Source organism: Cherax quadricarinatus, unplaced genomic scaffold (assembly GCF_038502225.1).
Source record: "Cherax quadricarinatus isolate ZL_2023a unplaced genomic scaffold, ASM3850222v1 Contig160, whole genome shotgun sequence".
Classification (NCBI taxonomy): Eukaryota; Metazoa; Arthropoda; class Malacostraca; order Decapoda; family Parastacidae; genus Cherax; species Cherax quadricarinatus.
Genome location: NW_027195186.1, coordinates 269390 through 293162, shown reverse-complemented (window position 1 = coordinate 293162; position 23773 = coordinate 269390). Strand labels below are relative to the sequence as shown.

Below are 23773 nucleotides of genomic sequence, written 5' to 3'. Positions count from 1 at the left end.
TCATAGATGGATTAAGCAAAATGTCTATATTAACATTTTATATGCATTTAATGCATCTCAGAGTGATTGTTATTATCATCATTATTAATATGGCATCTTCAAGACCAATAACACACTCTTAGTGATTTTTAACGTGTACCTGCATGCCAGCACACGCACAAGATGTGGAGTTTAAAGCAGTTAAGTTAATATTTTATTCATTCTAGAGTGTATATCAGGTTTTTATGTTATTGATATTGTTTATTATGTCATATTAGATGAATTGTGATAGATAAATAAGCCATAGAGCTGATATTAGCGTCATATTGAAGATGTGACGACACTGCTTCGTTTGTAATACCTGTTGGTTCATGAGTGGCTCTCTGAGACAGAGACGAGCAGACAGAAAGACACACACACACACACACACAGGAAGACATAAAGACAGATAAGCAGACAGATCTAGACAGATACAGACAGATCTAGACAGATATACAGGCAGACAGATACAAACAGGTTTATGTGCAACACTGAAAACAAATAGAGTTCGAGAGTAAGAGCCTTTCTTGCCTTCTTGCCACAATCTCCGGTGCAAGATTCAGACTTCCTCTTAGGGGCCATGGTGAAATTTACTGTCCAGTTAGTACAGTTAATACAGTGTGATGCTGCTGATAGGGCAGGGTAACTCAAACTGATGCTGCCTGCATGGCATGTTGCCGCCGCAAGTATCGTCAAATATTGTACAGTGGTATGCATCAGTCGGCCCAGCCCAGCTGCCAGATACACGGTCGTAAGTAGAGTTGACGTATGTCAAGCAGGTCATAAGTCGGATGGTAGGTGTATGTACCTGCATGCCAGCACACTGTGTAAGTTTATTTAGGTACAGGTACACATAAGTACATGTACATATATATAAAATATGAAATAACTTCAAAACACTTGAAATTTTGGAAAGTTTCCAGACATAATGGAGAGTCGTCCTCATGGTGAATATAAACAAACTGGGTGGTGCGTGGTGACTGTATTAGAAAGTCAGGTGGGGGGAGCCATACAGAGTTTTGGTCATAATCTTAAATATCTGTCTTAGCGGAACGCTGTAAGACAAAGCGCCGTAAAGTGGGGCCCTACTTTAAATACTTTTACCATATTTCAGATTGACCCTGACCTGGTACTGCCTACTATGAGAAGTGCAGTTGAAGAGCAGCTGAACTTGATTGCTGTTGGGAAAGCAGAGTTTGACTCTGTTCTGACACACACACTGGAGATATTTCAGCTGAAGTTCCAGTACTTTGTCAAGAATATAGAAGGCATGGATGAGTTGTTTGAAGTGACATTTTCACCACTGTCTGCTAGTGGTAGACCACTATCAAGGTAAGTGCTGAATAGTTAGGTTTTCAGGCTTCCATGTATATTTTTTAACTTTGAATGGCTTTAGAGATTGGCTTCACATTAATAATAATGCTTTGGTTATGATTAAATGTTATTGCATTAAGGTACAGTAGCTTTTTTGCTGTGGCTGATATAGCCCATTTTCAGTTTAGGTGTACTGTTGTAAACTTTTTTTATAAATAATTGTATACAAATTACTGTGCCTTAAATGCTAAGAACTTTAATTTTATGTGGTTCATATGTTAAAGATTAACCATTCTGAATAAATAATGACACATTGCCCTTTCTTGGTAGGAGAGGGCAGGTGTGTTTTAAAATTAGAGGTAGTAAAGGAATATTAAAAGTATGGATACCAAGGAGGAAAGAAGAGAGGAAAATATTAAGTATAACTTTTACAATGGAGGTTTGCTTGAAGCAAGATCCTAATGAGAGACTTTTTTAGTCTGTGTACCTTAATCGAAGGGGCCAGACAAAGAAGTGGTAAAGTCAAACGCTAGCCTGTAAGACAGCAACTCTGTCACTCTCTTATCCACACTAAAAATCTCCAGTTAACACTCTCCACAAACTAAAATAGTTTAGCACTTTTTGTGAATATAATATTGATACAGTAGTCATTCTAATCATCAGCATGTATGATGAGGGTACTTTGGAACTAATCACTCTCTCTTCCAAATAGTGACACTATTTATAACGGTGGAAACATAAATTCATATGCAGTGAAGTCTGAGATCGTTTCTACTACTAATTTGAATCCTTGGCTTAATTTGTGATCCCCTTTGTAGTTTTATCTATTACCTTGGTTGACATTGTTGCCTAACTAGCATAGGTGATATTTTTTGGGACATACATGAAGTGTTTCGGGAGAATTGTTTATTCAAACTTGAGTTCTGGTGAGAAGTAGTGTCTACAATTTGAAGGATATGTAGGGATATTGCAGTGATATATGGTTTGTGATATATGTTCACTTTCAGTCGACAGCTAGAGAATGTCATGGTGAATGTGTTTCCTTCTTTGGTGGGAAATGGCCTCCTAAAATAAAATTAATTTGTAGTGGTTGTTTTCATGTGCTACATTATTGCAGTGATCTCGGTCTGATTGAAAATGTTTGGCTGGTGTTGAAATCCAAAATTGGAGTTCCTGAAAAATTTATGGATTTATAGGGGTCTGAAATATTTCCATCATATATCTGAAGGATAATTTGGATTTTGCCATTGTAGCATAAGCTTTTCACTGTGTGACTTTTTCCAGTGACAATCTTTGGTCATTATTTACTCGTAGAGCCTGGTTGATCAGGCTCTGATCCACCAGGAGGCCTGGTCACAGACCGGGCCGCGGGGGCGTTGACCCCCAGAACTCTCTCCAGGTAAACTCCAGGTAGAGCCCTCTCTCTCTTTTGGATGTTCTCAATATTTTATCACACAATCTGTATTCTTTGTGGCCTGTTATTGCTTTCTCTCATTCTCATTCTTGTCACTTATTGAGTATCTATAATACTTTTATTCTCCAATTGCCATTCCATTTGCTCAGTTTGGTATATGCATATAATTTTTGGCTATTATTCATGTACATAAATTTTTCATTATAATTTTGGAATTGCTTGTTTATATTGTGAATAGGTAGAATGACATATTAATATTTGTGTATTATGTACTAAGTAGAAGTATAGCTGAGCATTAGAAGACTGTTGTCTGTTAACCTTTAACCCTTTCACTGTCAAGACCACTGCTCACAAACTTGCTCTCAGTGTCAAAGAATTTAAAAAAAAAAATTCTTATAAAATGATAGAGAATCTTTTTCCGATGGTAATGAAACAAAAAGTACGAAATTTGATGGAAAGTGTGCAGAATTGCTCTCTCACGAATTTAGCGGTCTTGGCAGTACAGTGGACCCCCGCTTAACGATCCCCTCCCAATGCGACCGATTATGTAAGTATTTATGTAAGTGCGTTTGTACGTGTATGTTTGGGGGTCTGAAATGGACTAATCTACTTCACAATATTCCTTATGGGAACAAATTCAGTCAGTACTGGCACCTGAACATACTTCTGGAATGAAAAAATATCGTTAACCGGGGGTCCACTGTATTTATGCATCGGCGATTTTGCCCACTTTGAGCCCTATTTTGGGCCAATTCCATTGTTAGAATTGAAAGTAGTGCTAGCTATTTTGCTAGCACTACTTTTGTTCTGTTGATTGAGTACAAGAAACTGCCCATTTACCTATTTCAACTACCCAATAAAGTGATCAGAAATTGGTAATTTAGCCAATTTCATACAAAATTCATTTGAGAAAGGCCAATTTCAAAACAGGGTTTAGAATAAACAGTACAAACATTCCTAGCACTAAAATAACATTTTCTCTGTTCATTAGTCACATCTCCAGGTCCCTCTTTTATTACGCTTGCTTTCCATTTGAATTTTTATTCACACAAAAAATTAAAAGATTTACTGTTATGCAGGCTACTGCATTATTTTTAAAATGGTATAAATAATATCAGCGCATTTGTGAAAGCATATTAGACCCACTATATGACGTGTACTGGATGCGTGACGTGATTTGTTTACTCTTGAACATCATCAAAAATCGAACATTTCCGCTACTTTGAGCTTACTTTCAAGCTACTTTTAGTCTGTAAGCCATTCAAAATCATCTCTATTCCTGTAATATATCTCCCATTCTGTCAAATGAGACCAAAAAAACTAGAATACATCAATAAATCCCATACGAAAATACACCGCAAAGTCGCTGTTTTAAACCAAAAACAGAGTGGCAGTTTTTTCTCATGCACTGTGTGCTACAGGATTTTTTTTTTATATACTGTGCACACTGACCACTCAGATCCATTCTCATATGTAGGCCTACCAGCTATCTCCTGCAAGATTGGAAGCCACTATAAATTTGGCATAGTATTACGGGACCAACACTGGCTTCAAAGCTGTAATATTACAGGACCAACAGTGAAAGGGTTAAAGGCTTCTTATCAATACCTTTCATAACATTTGTTAAAATTTTAATGTACTTTTAAAGAGTGCGGACTAAATTGTGGAGACATTTATGTAATTAGAAGTACGATTCGTTGCCAACTGCAGATGTGGTAAATGTCGTCGTTACATCAAGCTTGTGGAGACTAAACCTGTCCGTCTCCACTGTGTGACGTGTGATGAAACTTTTGCTGTGCCTCAGAATGGTGTTATACGAGAGTTTCAGGAGAACAGGTGTCCTTTAGATGACTTCCAGCTATTGGTATGGTCTGGTGGAGCCAAGGGGAAGAGTTATACCTTCTGCCCTTACTGCTACAACAATCCCCCTTTCCAGTGAGTCACTCCCATCATTATTATACTCATTGAATCCCATTATAAAAGAACTTTTAGGCCATCTTCATAAATTATGGATAAAATTGATTTTATCTTTTTTTCATTTATGTTTTTTATAATAAATTTATTTTGCTGTAGTTTCATTGAGATCCCTTGATGAATATTGATGTCAGAGCCTATTAAAAAAGGGATAGAAGCATGATGCCATACTACACACTGCTAGGAATTACCAAGGAACCTCCCATACATACAGTAACATCTCTTATTCAAAATTAATATATGCAGAATTCTGCCAAACATACTTCTGCATCTTTCCACAGACTTTTTTTTACCCCTTCATTCCCAAACTTTTTGTCCCTTTTTTTTCCCCCCCATATTTCTGCCTACTTTCTGAAAATTTTCATCTTGCCACCAAACTTTTCTCCCTTTCTATAAAACATTCCTCCACTCCCATGAGAATCTTCAAGATCTTTTTAAATTACAGATAAAGTGTCCTGAAATTACTCTAGGTGTACGGTAGGATTAAGACTGAGATGCTAAAAGCAGGTTGGGATAAAGTCTTGGAGCAGTTTCCCTATTTAAATTATTTTTACACTTGTATTTTTGTCTTGCAATATACTGTTTAGTACAATTACATCCTTTAAATTTGTGTAGTTCTTGGGATCTAACAGGAATTACTTCTGTGTGTAGAATGATACAAATTAGGGAACTCTTCTATAAAAGTATCTGGCATTGCTTGAGGTTTTGATGCTCCAGATTGATAGAATTTTCTTAAATAATTGTTTGTGTTAATTTACAAGGGAAATCTTTCATTAAAAAAGCTGTCAAACATGTGATATGGAATTGGGATACCACAGTCATTTACTTCCATTCAATTTGTTTATAATCAAATTTTGAAAAATAAAAAATTACGCTGGAAAATGGGACCCAAATGGTAATTTTTATAGTTATTTTGAACTTGATATTGTAATGATTTACAGTGGTCCCTCGGTAATAGTCAGGCTTGATAGTCGTCCTTTTCGGAAATCGTCGCGTTATTTTAGTCCAAACATTGGCTTGCAAATGGTCGGTTGACTCGCTAATCGTTGTTCATCCTGGACGCGTACTCACGGCTCTGATCTGCCCCGGTCTCCCTTCCCAGCCAATGTGCCATTGTTTACCAGTGAGCGACGGTCCCCTCATGTGTTCATACGAAATATTTCATAATAGTATTCCATTCTAGTGCTTGCAAGTGCTAAATAAGCTACCATGGCTCCAAAGAAAGCTCCTAGTGCCAAGCCTTTGGTAAAGAAGGTGAGAAATACAATTGAATGTAAGAAAAACATCATTGAAGAATATGAAAGTGGCGTACGTGTGGCCGAACTGGCCAGGATGTATAACAAATCCCGTACAGCCATATCTTCCATCGTGGCCAAGAAAAAGGAAATCAAGGAAGCTGTTGTTGCAAAGGAAGTAAATATGCTGACAAAAATGAGATCACCAGTACTCGAAGAGGTTGAGAAGTTATTATTGGTGTGGATAAACGAGAAACAATTAGCTGGTAAAGAAATTGCCTGCAATGAGTACTGATATTTGTGAATTTAAGGCCAGCAAAGGTTGGTTTGAGAGATTTAAGAACCGTAGTGGCATACAGTGTGATAAGGCATGGTGAGGCTGCCAGTTCAGACAAAATTGCAGCTACAAAATTCGTAAGTGAATTCAAGGAGTACATAGAAGCTGAAGGACTGAAACCTGAACAAGTGTTCAATTGTGTCAAAACAGGCCTCTTTTGGAAGAAAATGCCGAAGAGGACCTACAAAGAGACTGCCAGGACACAAGCCTATGAAAGACAGGCTGACGCTCATGTTCTGTGCTAATGCTAGTGGGGATTTCAAAGCAAAGCCGTTACTAGTGTACCATTCTGAAAATCCCAGAGTGTTCAAAAAAAACAATGTTATGAAGAGTAAATTGTGTGTTTTGGAGATCTAATAATAAGGCATGGGTCACTAGGGAAATTTTCGTCGAGTGGTTCAATGAAGTGTTTGGCCCTAGTGTGAAGAATTACCTCCTGGAAAAGAAATTGGGTCTCAAGTGCCTCCTAGTAATGGACAGTGCACCTGCTCATCCTCCAAACTTGGATGACCTAATTCTGAAGAAGTTTGGGTTCATCACAGTAAAGTTCTTGCCCCCGAATACCACTCCTTTCCTCCAGGCCATGGACCAGCAGGTCATTTCAAACTTTAAAAAACTCTACATGAAAGCAATGTTTCAAAGGTGCTTTAATGTGACCTCAGACACTCACTTGACCCTAAGAGAGTTTTGGAAAGAACACTTCAGTATCCTCCATTGCATAAGCCTTATAGGTAAGGCTTGGAAGGGAGTGACTACCAGGACTTTGAACTCTGCTTGGAGAAAATTGTGGCCAGAGTGTGTCCACAAGAGGGATTTTGAAGGTACACAAATAACCCGCACATAAAAGAGAGAAGCTTACGACGACGTTTTGGTCCGACTTGGACCATTTACAAAGTCACACACACTTTCGGTCCAAGTCGGACCGATACGTCGTCGTAAGCTTCTCTTTTATGCGTGGGTTATTTGTGTATCGTTCCAGTCACGGTATTGTGCCTTTTTTTTGTTAAATATTTATGATTTTGAAGGGCTTGTGGCTGACCCTGATGAGCCTATGTCAGTTGTGAACTCTATTGTGGCATTGGGGAGTTCCATGGGGTTGGATGTGAGTTTGGAGGATGTGGAAGAGTTGGTGGAGGACCACAACGAAGAGCTAACCACTGAGGAGCTGCAAGAGCTTCAGCAGGAACAGCAACAGATCGCAGCTCAGAATCTTGCTGCAGAGGAGGAGGAAGAGAGATGGAAGAAGGTGCCTTCTTCAGAAATTAAGGAGATTTTTGAAATGTGGGGTAGGATGGAAAGATTTATGGAGAAACATCACCCTGAGAAGGATGTTGCAAGCCATATCGGCAACTTGTACAGTGACAGTCTTGGCCCATTTTAGGGAAGTTTTAAAGAGACGCCAGAAACAGAGCTCTCTGGACACTTTTTTCGCGAGACAGGACTCCAGTGGCTCTCAAACTGGTCCTAGTGGCATTAAGAAACAGAAGAGAAGTAACCCCAGAAAAGGACTTGGTACCTAAGGTGTTGATGGAAGGGGATTCCCCTTCCAAACAGTAACTAATCCAATCTCTCTCCTCCTCCAGTCTTCCATAAACTAAGAAGAATCGCCAATAAAGGTAAGTGTTATGCTGTTAATGTTTCATTCATCATGTCCCATTGTATTGTTTATGTACTACATCTATATTTCATGTAAAAAAAAATTTTGTTTTAATACTTCTGGGTGTCAGGAACGGATTAATTGTATTTACATTATTTCTTGTGGGGAAAATTGATTCGAAAATAGTCTATTTCGACAATTGTCACACTACCAGGAACGGATTAACGACGATAAACGAGGGACCACTGTATTATTAAGATAGTCTAAAATTCTAATGGTAATCACTGCATACCATACTTAAGCAAACAGACAAAATCTTGGAGATGTCATAATTTCAAAGTACATATATGTTCGTAAGTAATTTACAGTTTTGCTTACAGGGATATGTCTAAAGGAAGTGGATGCAACCTTTGCTCTCATCCAACCTGCCAGTATGGCCGAGACAATGTAGGAGTGTCTCAGTGTATGGAGTGTCATTTTGGGATCTTGGTTATGGATCCTTCCTCTGGACCTAAGTGGAAATTAGCCTGTAACAGGTATGCTTATTATAAAAAAGAATTAATACTGTTGATGTTTCAGGAAATAGTGAGAAAATGCTGGATGGAACTATAAATATTTGTACTGACCTATCATTACATTTCCTAATACAGCAATGATAATAAAAAAACTGGTAATGGAAAAGTAAAGAATAGCTGGAGTTATGAACAAGATTACTCTAAAATATGATTTGATTAATGGATGAAGGACAAATTTTATGAATTATTTTTTTTTTTTTAACACATTGGCTGTTTCCCACTGAGGCAGTGACCCAAAAAGAAAGAAAAAAAAAAACTTTCATCATTCAATACTTTCACCATCAATCATACATAATCACTGTCTTTGCAGAGGCACTCAGATACGACAGTTCAGATGTCCCTCGAAACTGCCAATATCCCAAACAACCATGGTGACATCACACATCCCTGTCTAAGACCTGCTTTTACTGGGAAGTGATCTCCCTCTCTTCTGCACACACTAACCTAAGCCACACTATCTTCATAAAAACTCTACAGCATTTAGTAACTTACTACCTATTCCATACACTTGCAACATCTGCCACATTGCTTCCCTATCCACTCTATCATATGCCTTTTCTAAATCCATAAATGCAATGAAAACTAACCTACCTTTATCTAAATACTGTTCACATATATGCTTCAATGTAAACACCTGATCTACACATCCCCTATTCTAAAGCCTCCTTGCTCATCTGCGATCCTGCTCGTTGTCTTACCTCTTATTCTTTCTCTAATAACCCTTCCATACACTTTACCTGGTATACTCAGTAAACTTCTTTCTTTCAACACACTGGCCATATCCCACCGAGGCGGGGTGGCCCAAAAGGAAAAACAAAAGTTTCTCCTTTTACATTTAGTAATATATACAGGATAAGGGGTTACTAGCCCCTTGCTCCCGGCATTTTAGTCGCCTCTTACAACACGCATGGCTTATGGAGGAAGAATTCTGTTCCACTTCCCCATGGAGATTTTTAACAAGTCGGCCGTCTCCCACCAAGGCAGGGTGACCCAAAAAGAAAGAAAATCCCCAAAAAGAAAGAAAATCCCCAAAAAGAAAATACTTTCATCATCATTCAACTCTTTAACCTCACTCGCACATAATCACTGTTTTTGCAGAGGTGCTCAGAACAAAACAGCTTAGAAGCATATACGTATAAAGATGCACAACATATCCCTCCAAACTGTCAATATCCCGAACCCCTCCTTTAGAGTGCAGGCATTGTACTTCCCATTTCCAGGACTCAAGTCCGGCTATATAAAAATAACTGGTTTCCCTGAATCCCTTCACTAAATATTACCCTGCTCACACTCCAGCAGGTCATCAGGTCCCAAATACCATTCGTCTCCATTCACTCCTATCGAACACGCTCACCCATGCTTGCTGGAAGTCCAAGCCCCTCGACCCACGAAACCTCCCTTACCCCTTCCTTCCAACCTTTTCGAGGACGACCCCTACCCCGCCTTCCTTCCCCTACAGATTTAAATGCTCTCCATGTCATTCTACTTTGATCCATTCTCTCTAAATGACCAAACCACCTCAACAACCCCTCTTCAGCCCTCTAATAGTTTATTAACTCCACACCTTCTCCTAATTTCCACACTCAGAATTTTCTGCATAATATTTACACCACACATTGCCCTTAGGACATCTCCACTGCCTCCAACCGCCTCCTCGCTGCTGCATTCACAACCCATATAAGAGTGTTGGTACTACTATACTTTCATACATTCCCTTCTTTGCCTCCATAGATAATGTTTTATGTCTCCACTCGCCTTTTTTTCCCTCATCAATTCTATGATTAACCTCATCCTTCATAAATCCATCCGCCGACACGTCAACTCCCAAGTATCTGAAAACATTCACTCCTTCCATACTCCTCTTCCCCAATTTGATATCCAATTTTTCTTTATCTAAATCATTTGATACCCTCATCACCTTACTCTTTTCTATGTTCACTTTCAACTTTCTACCTTTACACACACTCCCAAACTCGTCCACTAACCTTTGCAGTTTTTCTTTAGAATCTCCCATAAGCACAGTATCATCAGCAAAAAGCAACGGTGTCAATTCCCATTTTGTATTTGATTCCCCATAATTTAATCCCACCCCTCTCCTGAACACCCTAGCATTTACTTCTTTTACAACCCCGTCTATAAATATATTAAACAACCATGGTGACATTACACATCCCTGTCTAAGACATACTTTCACCGGGAAATAGTCTCCCTCTCTTCTACACACCCTAACCTGAGCCTCACTAACCTCATAAAAACTCTTTACAGCATTTAGTAACTTACCACCTATTCCATATACAGGAGGGCCCCACTTATACGGCAGGTTAGGTTCCAGGCTACCGCCGTAAAGCGGAAATCGCCGTAAAGTGGAACACCCTTTTTTTCCACTTATAAATGCATACAAACACTAGATAACAAGTTTACACTAACATATATTAAGTTAGCAATAGAACCAGGCATCAAAAAACAATAAAAAGGTACAATACACACATAGTGCACTCATTACTTACCTTAAAATATTTATAGTCTTAATCTAGGGTGAGACAAGTAGTATTTATTGTAAGAAATCAAGTGTGGTATGTATTGTAATAGCCTCACCAGGCCACCCCACCCACACATACTATTCTATGATATTTAAGCATCCCAGAGCGATAAAATGTATATACAGTTCACTCATTACTTACCTTAAAATATTTGTAGTCTTAATGTAGGGTCAGGAGTAAGTAAATGAGATAAAACGAATAAATGAGAGAGAGAAAGAATGAATACATGAGAGGGGGCAGGCGCAGTTATGTAAACAAACCAGGGGAAGGTAAGTTTTGTAAACAAACGAAATGTACACGTCTGGTTTGTGTACAAGTTACATTGTGTACAGGTTGTCTCTACATTGATACGGTAGAATTAATAAAGAAGAACACTCCCATTCTCATGTAACATCATTTTGAGAAGAAATGAAGCTCTGAGTGAAGGCAATGGAAATAAGTCACACTGACTTTTTTGGGTTATCCTAGGTTCTCTACACGTATGTTGTTATGTATGATAATCTATGTAACTGTATTTGTGTATACCTGAATAAACTTACTTACATACATACGAAAGGAATAATTTTCTACAGTTACCCCCAGTAACACATTTACTCTTATGTTAGATTAGAGAAAATGTTATTCTTGCCGTCACTTGTACAAGTTATGTGGCTCCCACATCTTATATTTATGTTTATTTATTCTATTGTGGGGTGTATTTATCATCTTTTTATGTTATGTATCGTGTTTATTATATAATTTTGAAAAAAATATCATGGATGGATTAATGAAAATGTGTATATTACCGTAATATACGACATTTAATGAGACTCGGTATTGTTATTATCACCACTTGTGCAAGTCGTCTGCTACGACATCTCACATTTGTTTATTTATTCTACTGTGGGGTGTATTTATCTTATTTATATGTTATGCATCGTGTTTATTATATAATTTTGAAAAAAATATCATGGATGGATTAATGAAAATGTGTATATTACCGTAATATACGACATTTAATGAGACTCAGTATTGTTATTATCACCACTTGTGCAAGTCGTCTGCTCACATCTCACATTTGTTTATTTATTCTACTGTGGGGTGTATTTATCTTATTTATATGTTATGCATCGTGTTTATTATATAATTTTGAAAAAAATATCATGGATGGATTAATGAAAATGTGTATATTAACGTAATATACGACATTTAAATGACTCGATGTATGTAAGTTTATTTAGGTACAGGTATACATAAGTATAATTATCAGAGTATATATAAAATATGAAATAACTTTTAAAAACATTTGAAATTTTGGAGTTTCCAGACAAAATGGAGAGACTTAGTGCTTACTGAGCTCATGGAGAATGTAAACAAACAGGGTGGGGCACGGTGACCGTATTAGAAAGTCAGGTGGGGGGAGCCGTATAGTGAGTTTTGGTCATAATTTGAAATGTCCGTATTAGCGGAACGCCGTAAAGCGGAACGCCGTAAAGCGGGGCCCTCCTGTACTTGCAACATCTGCCACATTACTCCCCTATCCACTCTATCATATGCCTTTTCTAAATCCATAAATGCAATAAAAACTTCCCTACCTTTATCTAAATACTGTTCACATATATGCTTCAGTGTAAACACTTGATCTACACATCCCCTATCTACTCTAAAACCTCCTTGCTCATCCGCAATCCTACATTGTCTTACCTCTAATTCTTTCAATTATAACCCTACCGTACACTTTTTCCTGGTATACTCAGTAAACTTATTCCTCTATAATTTTCACAATCTCTTTTATCCCCCTTCCCTTTGTATAAAGGGACTATACATGCTCTCTGCCAATCTCTAGGTATCTTCCCCTCTTTCATACATTTATTAAACGAAAATACCAACCACTCCAACACTATATTCCCCCCCCCCCACCGCTTTTAACATTTCTGTCATGATCCCGTCAGTTCCAGCTGCTTTACCCCCTTTCATTCTACGTAATGCCTCATGCACCTCCCCCACACTCACATCCTTTTCTTCTTCACTCCTAAAAGATGGTATACCTCCCTATCCAGTGCATGAAATTACCGCCTCCCTTTCTTCGTTGACATTTAAAAGTTCCTCAAAATATTCTCGCCATCTACCCAAAACCTCCCTCTCCCTCTTCCCCATGGAGATAAGAGGAAATAAACAAGAACAAGAACTAGAAAGAAAATAGCAGAAAACCCAGAGGGGTGCGTGTGTGTATATATATGCTTGTACATGTATGTCCAAGCTTGGGGCTTGGACTTCCAGCAGGCGTGCATGAGCGTGTTCGATAGGAGTGAATGGAGACGAATGGTATTTGGGACTTGACGTTCTGTTGGAGTGTGAGCAGGGTAATATTTAGTGAAGGGATTCAGGGAAACCTGTTATTTTTATATAGCCGGACTCGAGTCCTGGAAATGGGAAGTACAATGCCTGCACTCTAAAGGAGGGGTTTTGGGATATTAGCAGTTTGGAGGGATATGTTGTGTATCTTTATACATATATGCTTCTAAACTGTTGTGTTCTGAGCACCTCTGCAAAAACAGTGATTATGTGTGAGTGAGGTTAAAGTGTTGAATGATGAAAGTATTTTCTTTCTTTTTGGGTCACCCTGCCTCGGTGGGAGACGGCCGACTTGTTGAAAAAAAAAAATGTATGTGTAGTGTAACCTAAGTTTAAGTAGAAGTAGCAAGACGTACCTGAAATCTTGCATGTTTATGAGACAGAAAAAAGGACACCAGCAATCCTACCATCATGTAAAACAATTACAGGCTTTCGTTTTACACTCACTTGGCAGGACGATAGTACCTCCCTGGGCGGTTGCTGTCTACCACCCTACTACCTAGGACTCAGTAAACTTATTCCCCTATAATTTTTAGTCTCTTTTGTCCCCCTTCCCTTTATATAAAGGAATTATACATGCTCTCTGCCAATCCCTAGGTATCTTTCCCTCTTTCATACATTTATTAAACAAAAATACCATCCACTCCAACACTATATCTCCCCCTGCTTTTAACATTTCTGTCATGATCCCATCAGAATTAAATATTTTAATTATTTCCATTAAAGATGGAAAGCATGAAAAGTGAAATATTAAATAGATTTGTTTCCTTTGTTCTTGTTTGACTTTGGTTTCTGTAAGCCTAGTGCAGTGACAGGGTTTTGCTTTGTACTTTCAAGGCTTTGCCTTGCTTGTTTTACTTTTTTTTTCAGACTTTATTATATATACAAATCTCTGTCATTCAGTTTCTCTGTTTTGTTTTTTGACTGCATTGTATGTTTATCAACTCGTTAATCTTCTATGTCTTGTGTCTGATCTTCATATAACTTTTGCCTCATCTTGTACTCTAGCTTTGTTGTCCTGAACTCACTCCTGTATACTTCATCACTGAACTTCTTTTCCGGGCATCTTCTTTGATTAATTCAGTCAGGAAAAGCTTCATTGCATATTTCTGCACTTTCTCCAATTTCTTAACATGCTTCCTCATGTGTGTGTTCCATGTTGGTGCTGTGTGTTCTAAGATGGGCCTGAGAAATGTTGCATAAATTGAAGAGAATGACTTTGAGATTTCTAAGGCTACTCTTAGATTTATCAGACGAGCATTGGCTGCAGTTTATTCCTGGAAATTGGCTGTCATATACCTATCAACATTTGTCTTGTTTCATGTAGCCTAACTCTTTTCATGTTAATTGTATTATTATACATGAATTATTTTAACCCCTTGACTGTCACAACCCCCAATCCTGAGGCATCTCCTGGTGTCGCAAAATTTAAAAAAAAAAAAAAATATTTTATGAATTGATAGAGAATCTTTTCCCGATTGTAATGACACCAAAAAACGAAATTTGATGGAAAACTGACGGAATTACGCTCTTGCAAAGTTAGCGACCTTGGTGATATTTAAAAATCGGCGATTTTGCCCACTTTGAGCCCTATTTTCGGCTAATTCCGTTGTTCCAGTTTACCAAACTCATAGCTATTTCTTTAGAACTCCATTTTTTCTATCGATTGAGTACAAGAAACTGCCCATTTACCAATTTCAACTACCCAATAACGTGGTCAGAAATTTGCAATTTGGCCAATTTCACGAAAATTAAAAAATATGACAATTTCAAAATAAGGTCCAGAATGAACAATGCAGACATTTCTGGTTGTAAAATAACATTTTCTTTGTTCATCAGTCATGTCTCCAGGCCCCTCTGATATTACTCTTGCTTTCTATTTTTAAATTTTATTCAAATAAAAAATAGAACATTTACTGTTATGCCAACTACTGCAATACTGAATAATTATACAAATAATGTCAACCCATTCATGACTGCATATTAGAATGGCTAGTTGGACATTTATTGGAAAATGACATCATTTGTTTACTTTGAACATCGGCAAAATTCAAACATTTCCCCTAATTTGAGCTCCATTTCCAGGTTCTTTTTATAGTAAAACCAATCAAAATCACCTCTATTTCTATAACATGTTTTCCATTCTATTGAATGAGACCAAGAAAATGAGAATACAACCATAAATACTATACGAAAATAGATCACAAAGTCGGCATTTTAATTAAAAAAAAAAAAGGTCTTTTTTTTTCTCATTATGCACTACGTGCTCCAGGATTTTTTTTTATATGGTGCACACTGACCACACAGACCCATTCTCTCATATGTGGGCCTACCAGCTTTCTCCTGCTTGATTTGAAACCGCTAGAATTTATGAATATATGTATATACGTCAAACACGGTACCTCGTAAGACGTATATATATGACCAAAACAGTCAAAGGGTTAAATTTACTAAATTAATACATATTGTGAGAAATCTAAAATACATGTATATATTGGTGGGAAATGACCGATGTGTTAAAAAAAATAGTGGACCCTCAGTTAACAACATTAATCCGTTCCAGAGAGCTTGTCTTTAACCGATTCTGTCGTCATTCGAATTAATTTTCCCCATAAGAAATAATGGAAATTCAATTAATCCGTTCCAGACACCCAAAAGTATTAAAGAAAATAATTTTTTTTACATGTAATATACATTTCCCTACACAGAAAACACTTGAGACATGCATTAATAATTAATAAAATGACACTTACCTTTATTGAAGATGTATTTGATGAGTTATGAGATGGGAGGAGGGCAGAGGATGGAGGAGTTTATAATTGTTTGGAAGGGGAATCCCCTTCCATAAGGACTTTAGGTACCAAGTCCTTTTCTGGGGGTTACCTCTCTTCTTTGTTTTTTAATGCCACTAGGACCAGCTTGAGTCACTGGACCCCTGTCACACCAAAAATCTGTCCAGAGAGCTCTGTTTCTGGCATCTCTTTAAGATTTCCCTAAAATGGGACACAACTTTGTCATTGTAGATGTTGCCAGCACAGCCTGCAACAGCTGTGTCAGGGTCATGTTCATTCATAAATGTTTGCACATAAGAAAGCAGGAACACTGCAGCAGGCCTGTTGGCCCATGCTAGGCAGGTCCTTCACAAAGCATCCCACTAACAGAATCATATTTGCCCAACCCAATTTTCAATGCTTCCCAAGCAATAAACTTTGATAATTCTATTCACTCATGCGCAAGTCCCAAACAAATCAAATCGTGTGTGTGGGGAAGTACCCTTGCTGGTATGTGGGGAAGTACCCTGGCTAGTGTGTGGGGAAGTACCCTGGCTGGTGTGTGGGGAAGTACCTTGGCTGGTATATGGGGAAGTACTCTGGCTGGTATATGGGGAAGTACCCTGGCTGATATATGGGGAAGTACCCTGGCTGGTGTACATAATAAAACAGGAACACTGCAGCAGATCTGTTGGCCCATACTACCACCATCACTACCACCACCACTTTTGTATCTTTCTACAAACTTTTTCTTAAATTTTAGTGTTTCTCACCCTCTTTACCAAAGGGCTGGCACTAGAAGCTTTCTTTGGGCCCATGGTGGCTTATTTAGCAGTTACAAGCACTAAAAACAATGGAATAATACAAAATGTATCGCATGTTTGTGTGGAGTCATCCTCACTGGCTTGTAAACAATGGCACACTGGCTGTACATGGAGTGTCCAGGCGCTCACTCCGTGTGGACATGTTCGGGACGAATGACTGTAACCAAGTTCTTCGTCGTTAACTGAGCAAATATTTTGACGCAAAAAATGTGTCGTTATCTGATTTTTATGTTATCTGATGATGTCTTTAACTGAGGGTCCACTGTTTAAATATACAGTGGTACCTCGAGTTTTGAACAGCTCCCAACTCAAACAGTTACGTAAGTGTATTTTTGGGGGTCTGAAAGAACAAATTCGTTTGGTATCGGCACTTGAACAGCCTTCTGGAACGAATTAAGTTCATAACTCGAGGTACCACTGTATATGTAATTGAAACTTAACCCTTGAAAATCTGTGTGAACAATATTAATTACATGTCCTAAAAATATTATTTATGCATCTTAACATCAAGATATTCATGTTATGCAGGTGTGATGTCATCATAAACCTCTTCGACAAAGCCAGCAAGGTTCAAGTTCTTGAAGATACCTGTGAGATGTGTGGTTCACAAACAGTCAATGTTGAATATAAGGAGGTAAATATTGTCTTATTTCATGTTGTAAGGTAGAAAATGCCTGTTGCAGATGAAACTGTTATTATAATTGGAGAAGCACTCAATCTGTATGAATCATACAATACATGGGGACTGGGAGACTGGTTCAGTCCAAGGAAGGGGAAGATATATCCACATCTACAAATTAAGAGCCCCTCATCAGCATAGAGTATTATCATTACATTAGTGGGAGCAATGCTAAATCCAAAGGGGTTATAGAGTGCTCAGGGGAAATTAAAGGCACCCAGGCCTGATCCAAACAAAGGAAGGATGAGTCCAATTCCTTGGATCAAAAGCCCCTAACTGGCATCAAGGCACCTCCTTGGAGGGATACTTGTCAGCATTAGCTGCCATTCTACACATTATGTAGAGAAATTTAGTTCAGGCTGTTTTCAGTCAGTTTGATTACATAATTTTGTTTTATGAATTACTTAAGCATAATGTTGTTAGGTAAGACACATATGCGACAGTTAGGTATCTTTATTATGAAACGTTTCGCCTACACAGTAGGCTTCTTCAGTCAAGTACAGAAAAGTTGATAGAAGCAGAAGATACTTGAAGACGATGTAATCAGTCCATCACCCTTAAAGTTTTGAGGTGGTCAGTCCCTCAGTCTGAAGAAGAGCATTGTTCCATAGTATGAAACAATATGGAGAAGAAGTGACAGGATGGAGCTATTTATAGCGCCAAGAGGTGAGACGTAGGAGAGGTAAGAACTCAGATGTTGAGAGGTCCCTCTCAAATCCAGCCCCTCTCACTAGTGGAAGTTGTCGAAGTTGATTGCAGGTCTGTACCAAGATACCCTTGTGTTGCAGTGTCTGACAGATTGAACATTAAAATGGTATAAAATACCGACAGGTTGTTAGGTAAGACACATATGCAGTGTCTGACAGATTGAACATTAAAATGGTATAAAATACCGACAGGTTGTTAGGTACCTAACAACCTGTCGGTATTTTATACCATTTTAATGTTCAATCTGTCAGACACTGCATATGTGTCTTACCTAACAACCTGTCGGTATTTTATACCATTTTAATACTTTAGCATAATACTATGTACTATTTTCTAAAGCTTCTCATTATTCTGCAGGGCAAAAGTAAACTGAGAGAAGGACAATTAACAGCCAGTGGATGTATATTCTGCAGCACACTACTGATACCCCTGGTGGAAAAGCACAGAGCTTCTCAAGATGGTAGTCGTGGTAGAGGAAGGGGCAGAGGGAGAGGAAGAGGGGCAAGCAGAGGAGGGCGAGGGGGCAGTAGAGGTGGACGAGGTCGTAGTAGTGGAAGAGGAAGAAGATAGTTTTAAGTTTGCTTTTGTAAATAAAAGTTCAAATATCTTTGTTTTATTTATTTCCATATCAAATTTACAGAATGTACATTTCATAATTAAACAGCCTCATAATGAAGTGAACAATTACATTGTATTTACCATAACTTATGTTTGTCATTAATAATAAAGGTAGGTAAGCACTAAACCTGTAAGGGTCTGTCTGCTGTATAAATTTCTTCACATACAGGTTGGCCATCACTAATCCAGCAATCAGTAATTCGGCTAGTGTAATTTCAAATTTCCAGGGTTGCCTCGCCAACCAGCTGCTACTGTTTTGTGGCGCTACTTGCTGCAGTCATTCCAATTTCTTTCTCTATTTTTATAACCTGCTCACTTTTAGCCCTAGCCATGGTTCCAATGAATAAAAGAAAGGCTTCTCGCTGGGTCAAGCACATACACCATATATTGTCCATATAAGATGAGGTGACTTTGAAGCCACTGTCAGCTGCCATGAACTCGGCTCACTCAGATAAGCTGTGACCAGTACATTTGGGCCTACATATGAGAGAATAAGTCTGTGGGGTAAAAGTGAACGATGTAAAAAATCCTGCAGCATAGTGCATAAAGAGGAAAAAAAATGGTGACCATGCTTTTGATGTAAAACGGTGAGTTTTGCAGTGTATTTTCGTATGGTTCTATTCTCGTTTTTTTGGTCTCTCTTGATAGAATGGAAGATTGGTTTTATGCCAGAACCTCAAAATTGAGCTCAAAGTAGCAGAAACGTTTGATTTTTGCTAATGCTCAAGAGTAAACAAATGATGTCACCGTCCAATACATGCCCAACGTGCCAGTCTAACACAGTCACAAATGAGTTGACATTATTTATACAATTATTCCAATAATGCAGTAGTCTGCATAAGAGTAAATTTTCTATTTTTTGTGTGAATAAAAATTCAAAATGGAAAGCAAGTGTAATATAAGAGGAGCCTGGAGACATGACTAATGAACAGAGAAAATGTTATTTTAGTGACAGTTATGTCTGTGTTGTTTATTCTGGACCCTATTTTGAAATTTGCAACTCTTGAAATTTGTGTGAAATTGGCCAAATTACTGATTCCTGACCACTTTACTGGGTAGTTGAAATAGGTAAACGGGCAGTTTCTTGTAATCGAGCAACAGAATAGAAGGAATACTAGCAGAATAGTTTGGTGGATATTGACATTAAGTGTGTTCTAACCTAACCACTCTATAATCTGGCAAAATTACTAATCCGGCACCCTACAGGTCCCAATGATGCTGGATTAGTGATGGTCAACCTATACTATATTTCCCTTGGAACTACTATCTTGATGGTTCAATATTCTGTAGACATATTTGTGGGGATATTCTGTACTGTTATAATTACACTGAGTAGGGGGGGGAGAGGGGGTTGCTAAACTGGGAGGGTCATATAGGGCCTAGAGGAATGGGAAGCATTCAGCTTCAATCAAATGAAAAAGCAGCATAGGTCCAATCCCTTAGATTAAAAAGCCCCTTACCAGAATCTAGGAGCCTTCCTCGGGTAAAGAATTTTTCGTAGAAGCTTTCCATTATATACAGGTTTTTGTATTAGGAAAGTGTTTTGCCAGAACTTAAGAGTGCTGAAAACAATTAAATTTAACAAGATCTTATGTGAAACTGTTAGAGGGGTTAGTTATTTAAATGAATATTAGCCTTCAAGAGGGCACTTTCTAAGGAACTAGAGCTACATGTTTAACTCCCATACCTTAGGCTGACCCCAAATACACCATTAAAAATAAGTGCATCATTACTGCAAGACTTTAGAGTGTTGCTTCCACTTTCTCTCTCTCTCTCTCTCACATTCTACAATGCTTATAAATAATCAGTGTTATTAACTCTGAGCTACAAATAGCCTATTTCTTTCACAGAAGTACCAGTGTGGATTTTGATTAAGGGGGGGGGGGATACAGACAATAACAGCATAACCACTAACAAAACCTGTTTGAAATTTAGAAAGGAAATGCTTGCAGTGTCTAAAGTATACATTAGAGAATTATGACTGCTCCAAACTGTACTGCTGCTGCTTTCAACAAAATGGCCATATCCCACTGAGGTAGGGTGGCCCATAAAAGAAAAAGAGAAGTTTCTCCTTTTTAAATTTAGTAATTTATACAGAAAAAGGGGTTACTAGCCCCTTGCTCCTGGCATTTTAGTTACCTCTTACGACACACATGGCTTACGGAGGAAGAATTTTGTTCCACTTCCTCGTGGAGATAAGAGGAAATAAACAAGAACAAGAACTATTAAGAAAATAGAAGAAAACCCAGAGGGGTGTATATATATAAATATTCTTGTACATGTATGTGTAGTGTGACTTAAGTGTAAGTAGAAGTAGCAAAATGTACCTGAAATCTTGCATGTATATGAGACAGAAAAGACACCAGCAATCCTACCATTGTGTAAGACAATTACAGGCTTTCGTTTTACACTCACTTGGCAGGACGGTAGTACCTCCCTGGGTGGTAGCTGTCTACCAACCTACTACCTAGGAAGAAATAAAATTACATGTATATATAAAAATATATGCTTATAAAAGCTGCATATATTTAACAGCTATTAATACTGCTCTATTCACTATCATCAGAAAATAAATCCTGCATGGCAGCTGTAGGTAATGTAAGAAGAGCATAGCTAAAGAATATATTTGTCCCTGAAGTCAATATACTCTCTACTCCTGGAGGAAAGGTCCATCCAGATGTTTCCATTACGAAGCAATTGTCTCGCATAATGTCAGATGAGTCACCTTTTCCTACAATTACCAGGTGTTCATTATTTGCCAATGCTGTAGTTGAGATCTTGGCTTCATTGGGGACTCGAAGTTTAGACAATATTGTCCAACCCATTGGAGAATCACTGAAGAGGGCTTCTGTTCCTGTTACCTTGAGCTGGCCTTGTGCACTTGGGCATTCAATAGGCCTGGCACCTCCAATGACAAAGATATTTCCACCGTGACTAATTGCTGTAGCATAACTTCGACGTTCTTTGAGCTGAGGCCCAGCAACCCAAATCTGTAAATTGTCCAAAATGTTACCAGGTTTTACACACACTGCATGATACACATGACAAAGGATGTATATGATGAGCCAGCGAGACTGGGCCTAGTGTTTACTGCAGGTACATCTGACATAGGTGAAACAGAATATGAGAGCTCTCTGGGAGCTAATGAACATGCTGTTCTGTACTTCAAGTACCTAGCGAAACTAGCGGTTGAGGGAAGTACAGTAGATGGAGGGAACGAAAACCCAGACTTTAAAAGGGAGAATTCTGAGAGGATGGAAGAAAAGGACAGATGAAAATGGAGGTGAGTAGATTTGCCAGAAATGCTATGCTAGGCTAAGGAAAGATGCTGAGAGATAAGCTGAGAATGACACAGCAGCATAGGCCAAACCTGAAACAAACTACTTCACAAGCACATCAGAAGAATGACAACAGTAAAGGACCATGTAATTCAATTGAGGAAGGAAGGAGAACTCACGAACAATGATAAGGATATCTGAAATGATGAAATGATTTGAAGAGGTCTTAGTGGAAACTGGGGCAATACCAGAAATTATGGACAGAGGGCACCAACAAGAACCGGATGTCATCTACACAGGAAAATTGGTAAAGAAATTTTGATGGACTTCAACACATCAAAGGCAATGGAACTTCACAACAGGTCACATGATTCTGTGAAAGGTAGCAGAAGCACTGTCTAGACCATTAGCTATAATATACAATAAGTCAGTGGATATAGGATAGTTACCAATCTGGAAGACAAAGCAGAGGCATTAAACTATAGACCAGTTACTCTGACATACATACCTGCTGTATAGTCCTTGTGGCTTAGCGCTTCTTTTTGATTATAATAATAATAATAATAATGACATACATACCTTGCAAGGCAATGAAGAAACTTATCCCTTGGAGAGAAATGGTTTCATAAGCAACAACTAGCATAGGGTTAGGGATGGCAAATCTGGTCTTCATAACTTATTGGATTTCTATGACAAAGTAATATATATCTGGCAATATACTGGGCACTATGCTCACCTAGGGGTGAGCAGTGCCCAATATATTGCCAAAGGCTCACATCAACCAAATAAACTCTGCAGCCAATGCTCATCTGACAAATCTAAGAGTAGCCTTCAAGAATCTCAAACAAAGTCATTCCGGACCGTTTATACATTTGATCCATCCTGGGGTATATAGCACCAGTATGGAAACCACACCTGAAAGAGCATGTGAAGAAAGTGCAAAAGTATGAAACAAAACTTTTTTCCTGAGCTAAGGGGCATGAGCTACAAGAAGCTAACAGAATTGGATCTAATGACACTGGAGAGCAGAAGAACCAGGGACGACATGATAAAAACATACAAAATACTTAGGGAATAGGGCCAATGAGGCTAAGAGGGAATGAATCTGGAAAGTAGCAAGGCCAGGATCTAAGAATTGACCCCTGCAATCACAAATAGATATGTAGATGCAAAAAAAAAAAAAAAAAAAAAGATTTTGACCAACAGTATATTATAAAGAAGCTTCAAAGAAACAGTGAAATTAGATATGGCAGTTCTTTTTTTTTTCCCAACAAACCAGCCACATCCCACCAAGGCAAGGTGACCTAAAAAGAAAAACAAAAGTTTCTCTTTTTAAATTTAGAAATGTATACAGGAGAAGGGGTTACTAGTCTCTTGCTCCTGGCATTTTAGTCACCTCTTATGGCACACATGGCTTATGGAGGAAGAATTCTGTTCCACTTACTATCTCCCCATGGAGATGGTATTTCTTCTTAACATTTAATACTGTACTATTACAGTAAATCTCTCACTAAGGGATTTCAGATAAAAAATCTGCCAGGCAAATGCTATAATCAT

General features: G+C 38.2%; 2 protein-coding genes across 5 annotated transcripts in view; one reads left to right on the top strand and one right to left on the bottom strand.

Annotated features, from left to right (window-relative positions):
- Positions 1–1132: 1132 nt before the first annotated feature.
- Positions 1133–18927, top strand: Top3beta (topoisomerase 3-beta; the record flags this gene model as incomplete). 2 transcript variants are annotated; one of them, XM_070080130.1, is given in 5 exon segments in its annotated part: positions 1133–1350; positions 4457–4681; positions 8270–8425; positions 17462–17567; positions 18678–18927. In XM_070080130.1, coding segments are annotated over 5 exon segments (918 nt in total), but the record flags the coding sequence as incomplete, so codon positions are not given.
- The window catches only part of LOC128693571 (gigaxonin), a 70640-nt gene continuing 65790 nt past the window's right edge, over positions 18924–23773 (bottom strand). For all 3 annotated transcript variants that reach the window (XM_053783353.2, XM_053783352.2, XM_053783354.2), the window contains exon 9: positions 18924–21928. In XM_053783353.2, coding sequence (XP_053639328.1) covers positions 21488–21928 — 441 coding nt within the window. In that variant the 3' untranslated portion in view covers positions 18924–21487. The remainder of the gene's footprint in view (positions 21929–23773) is intronic.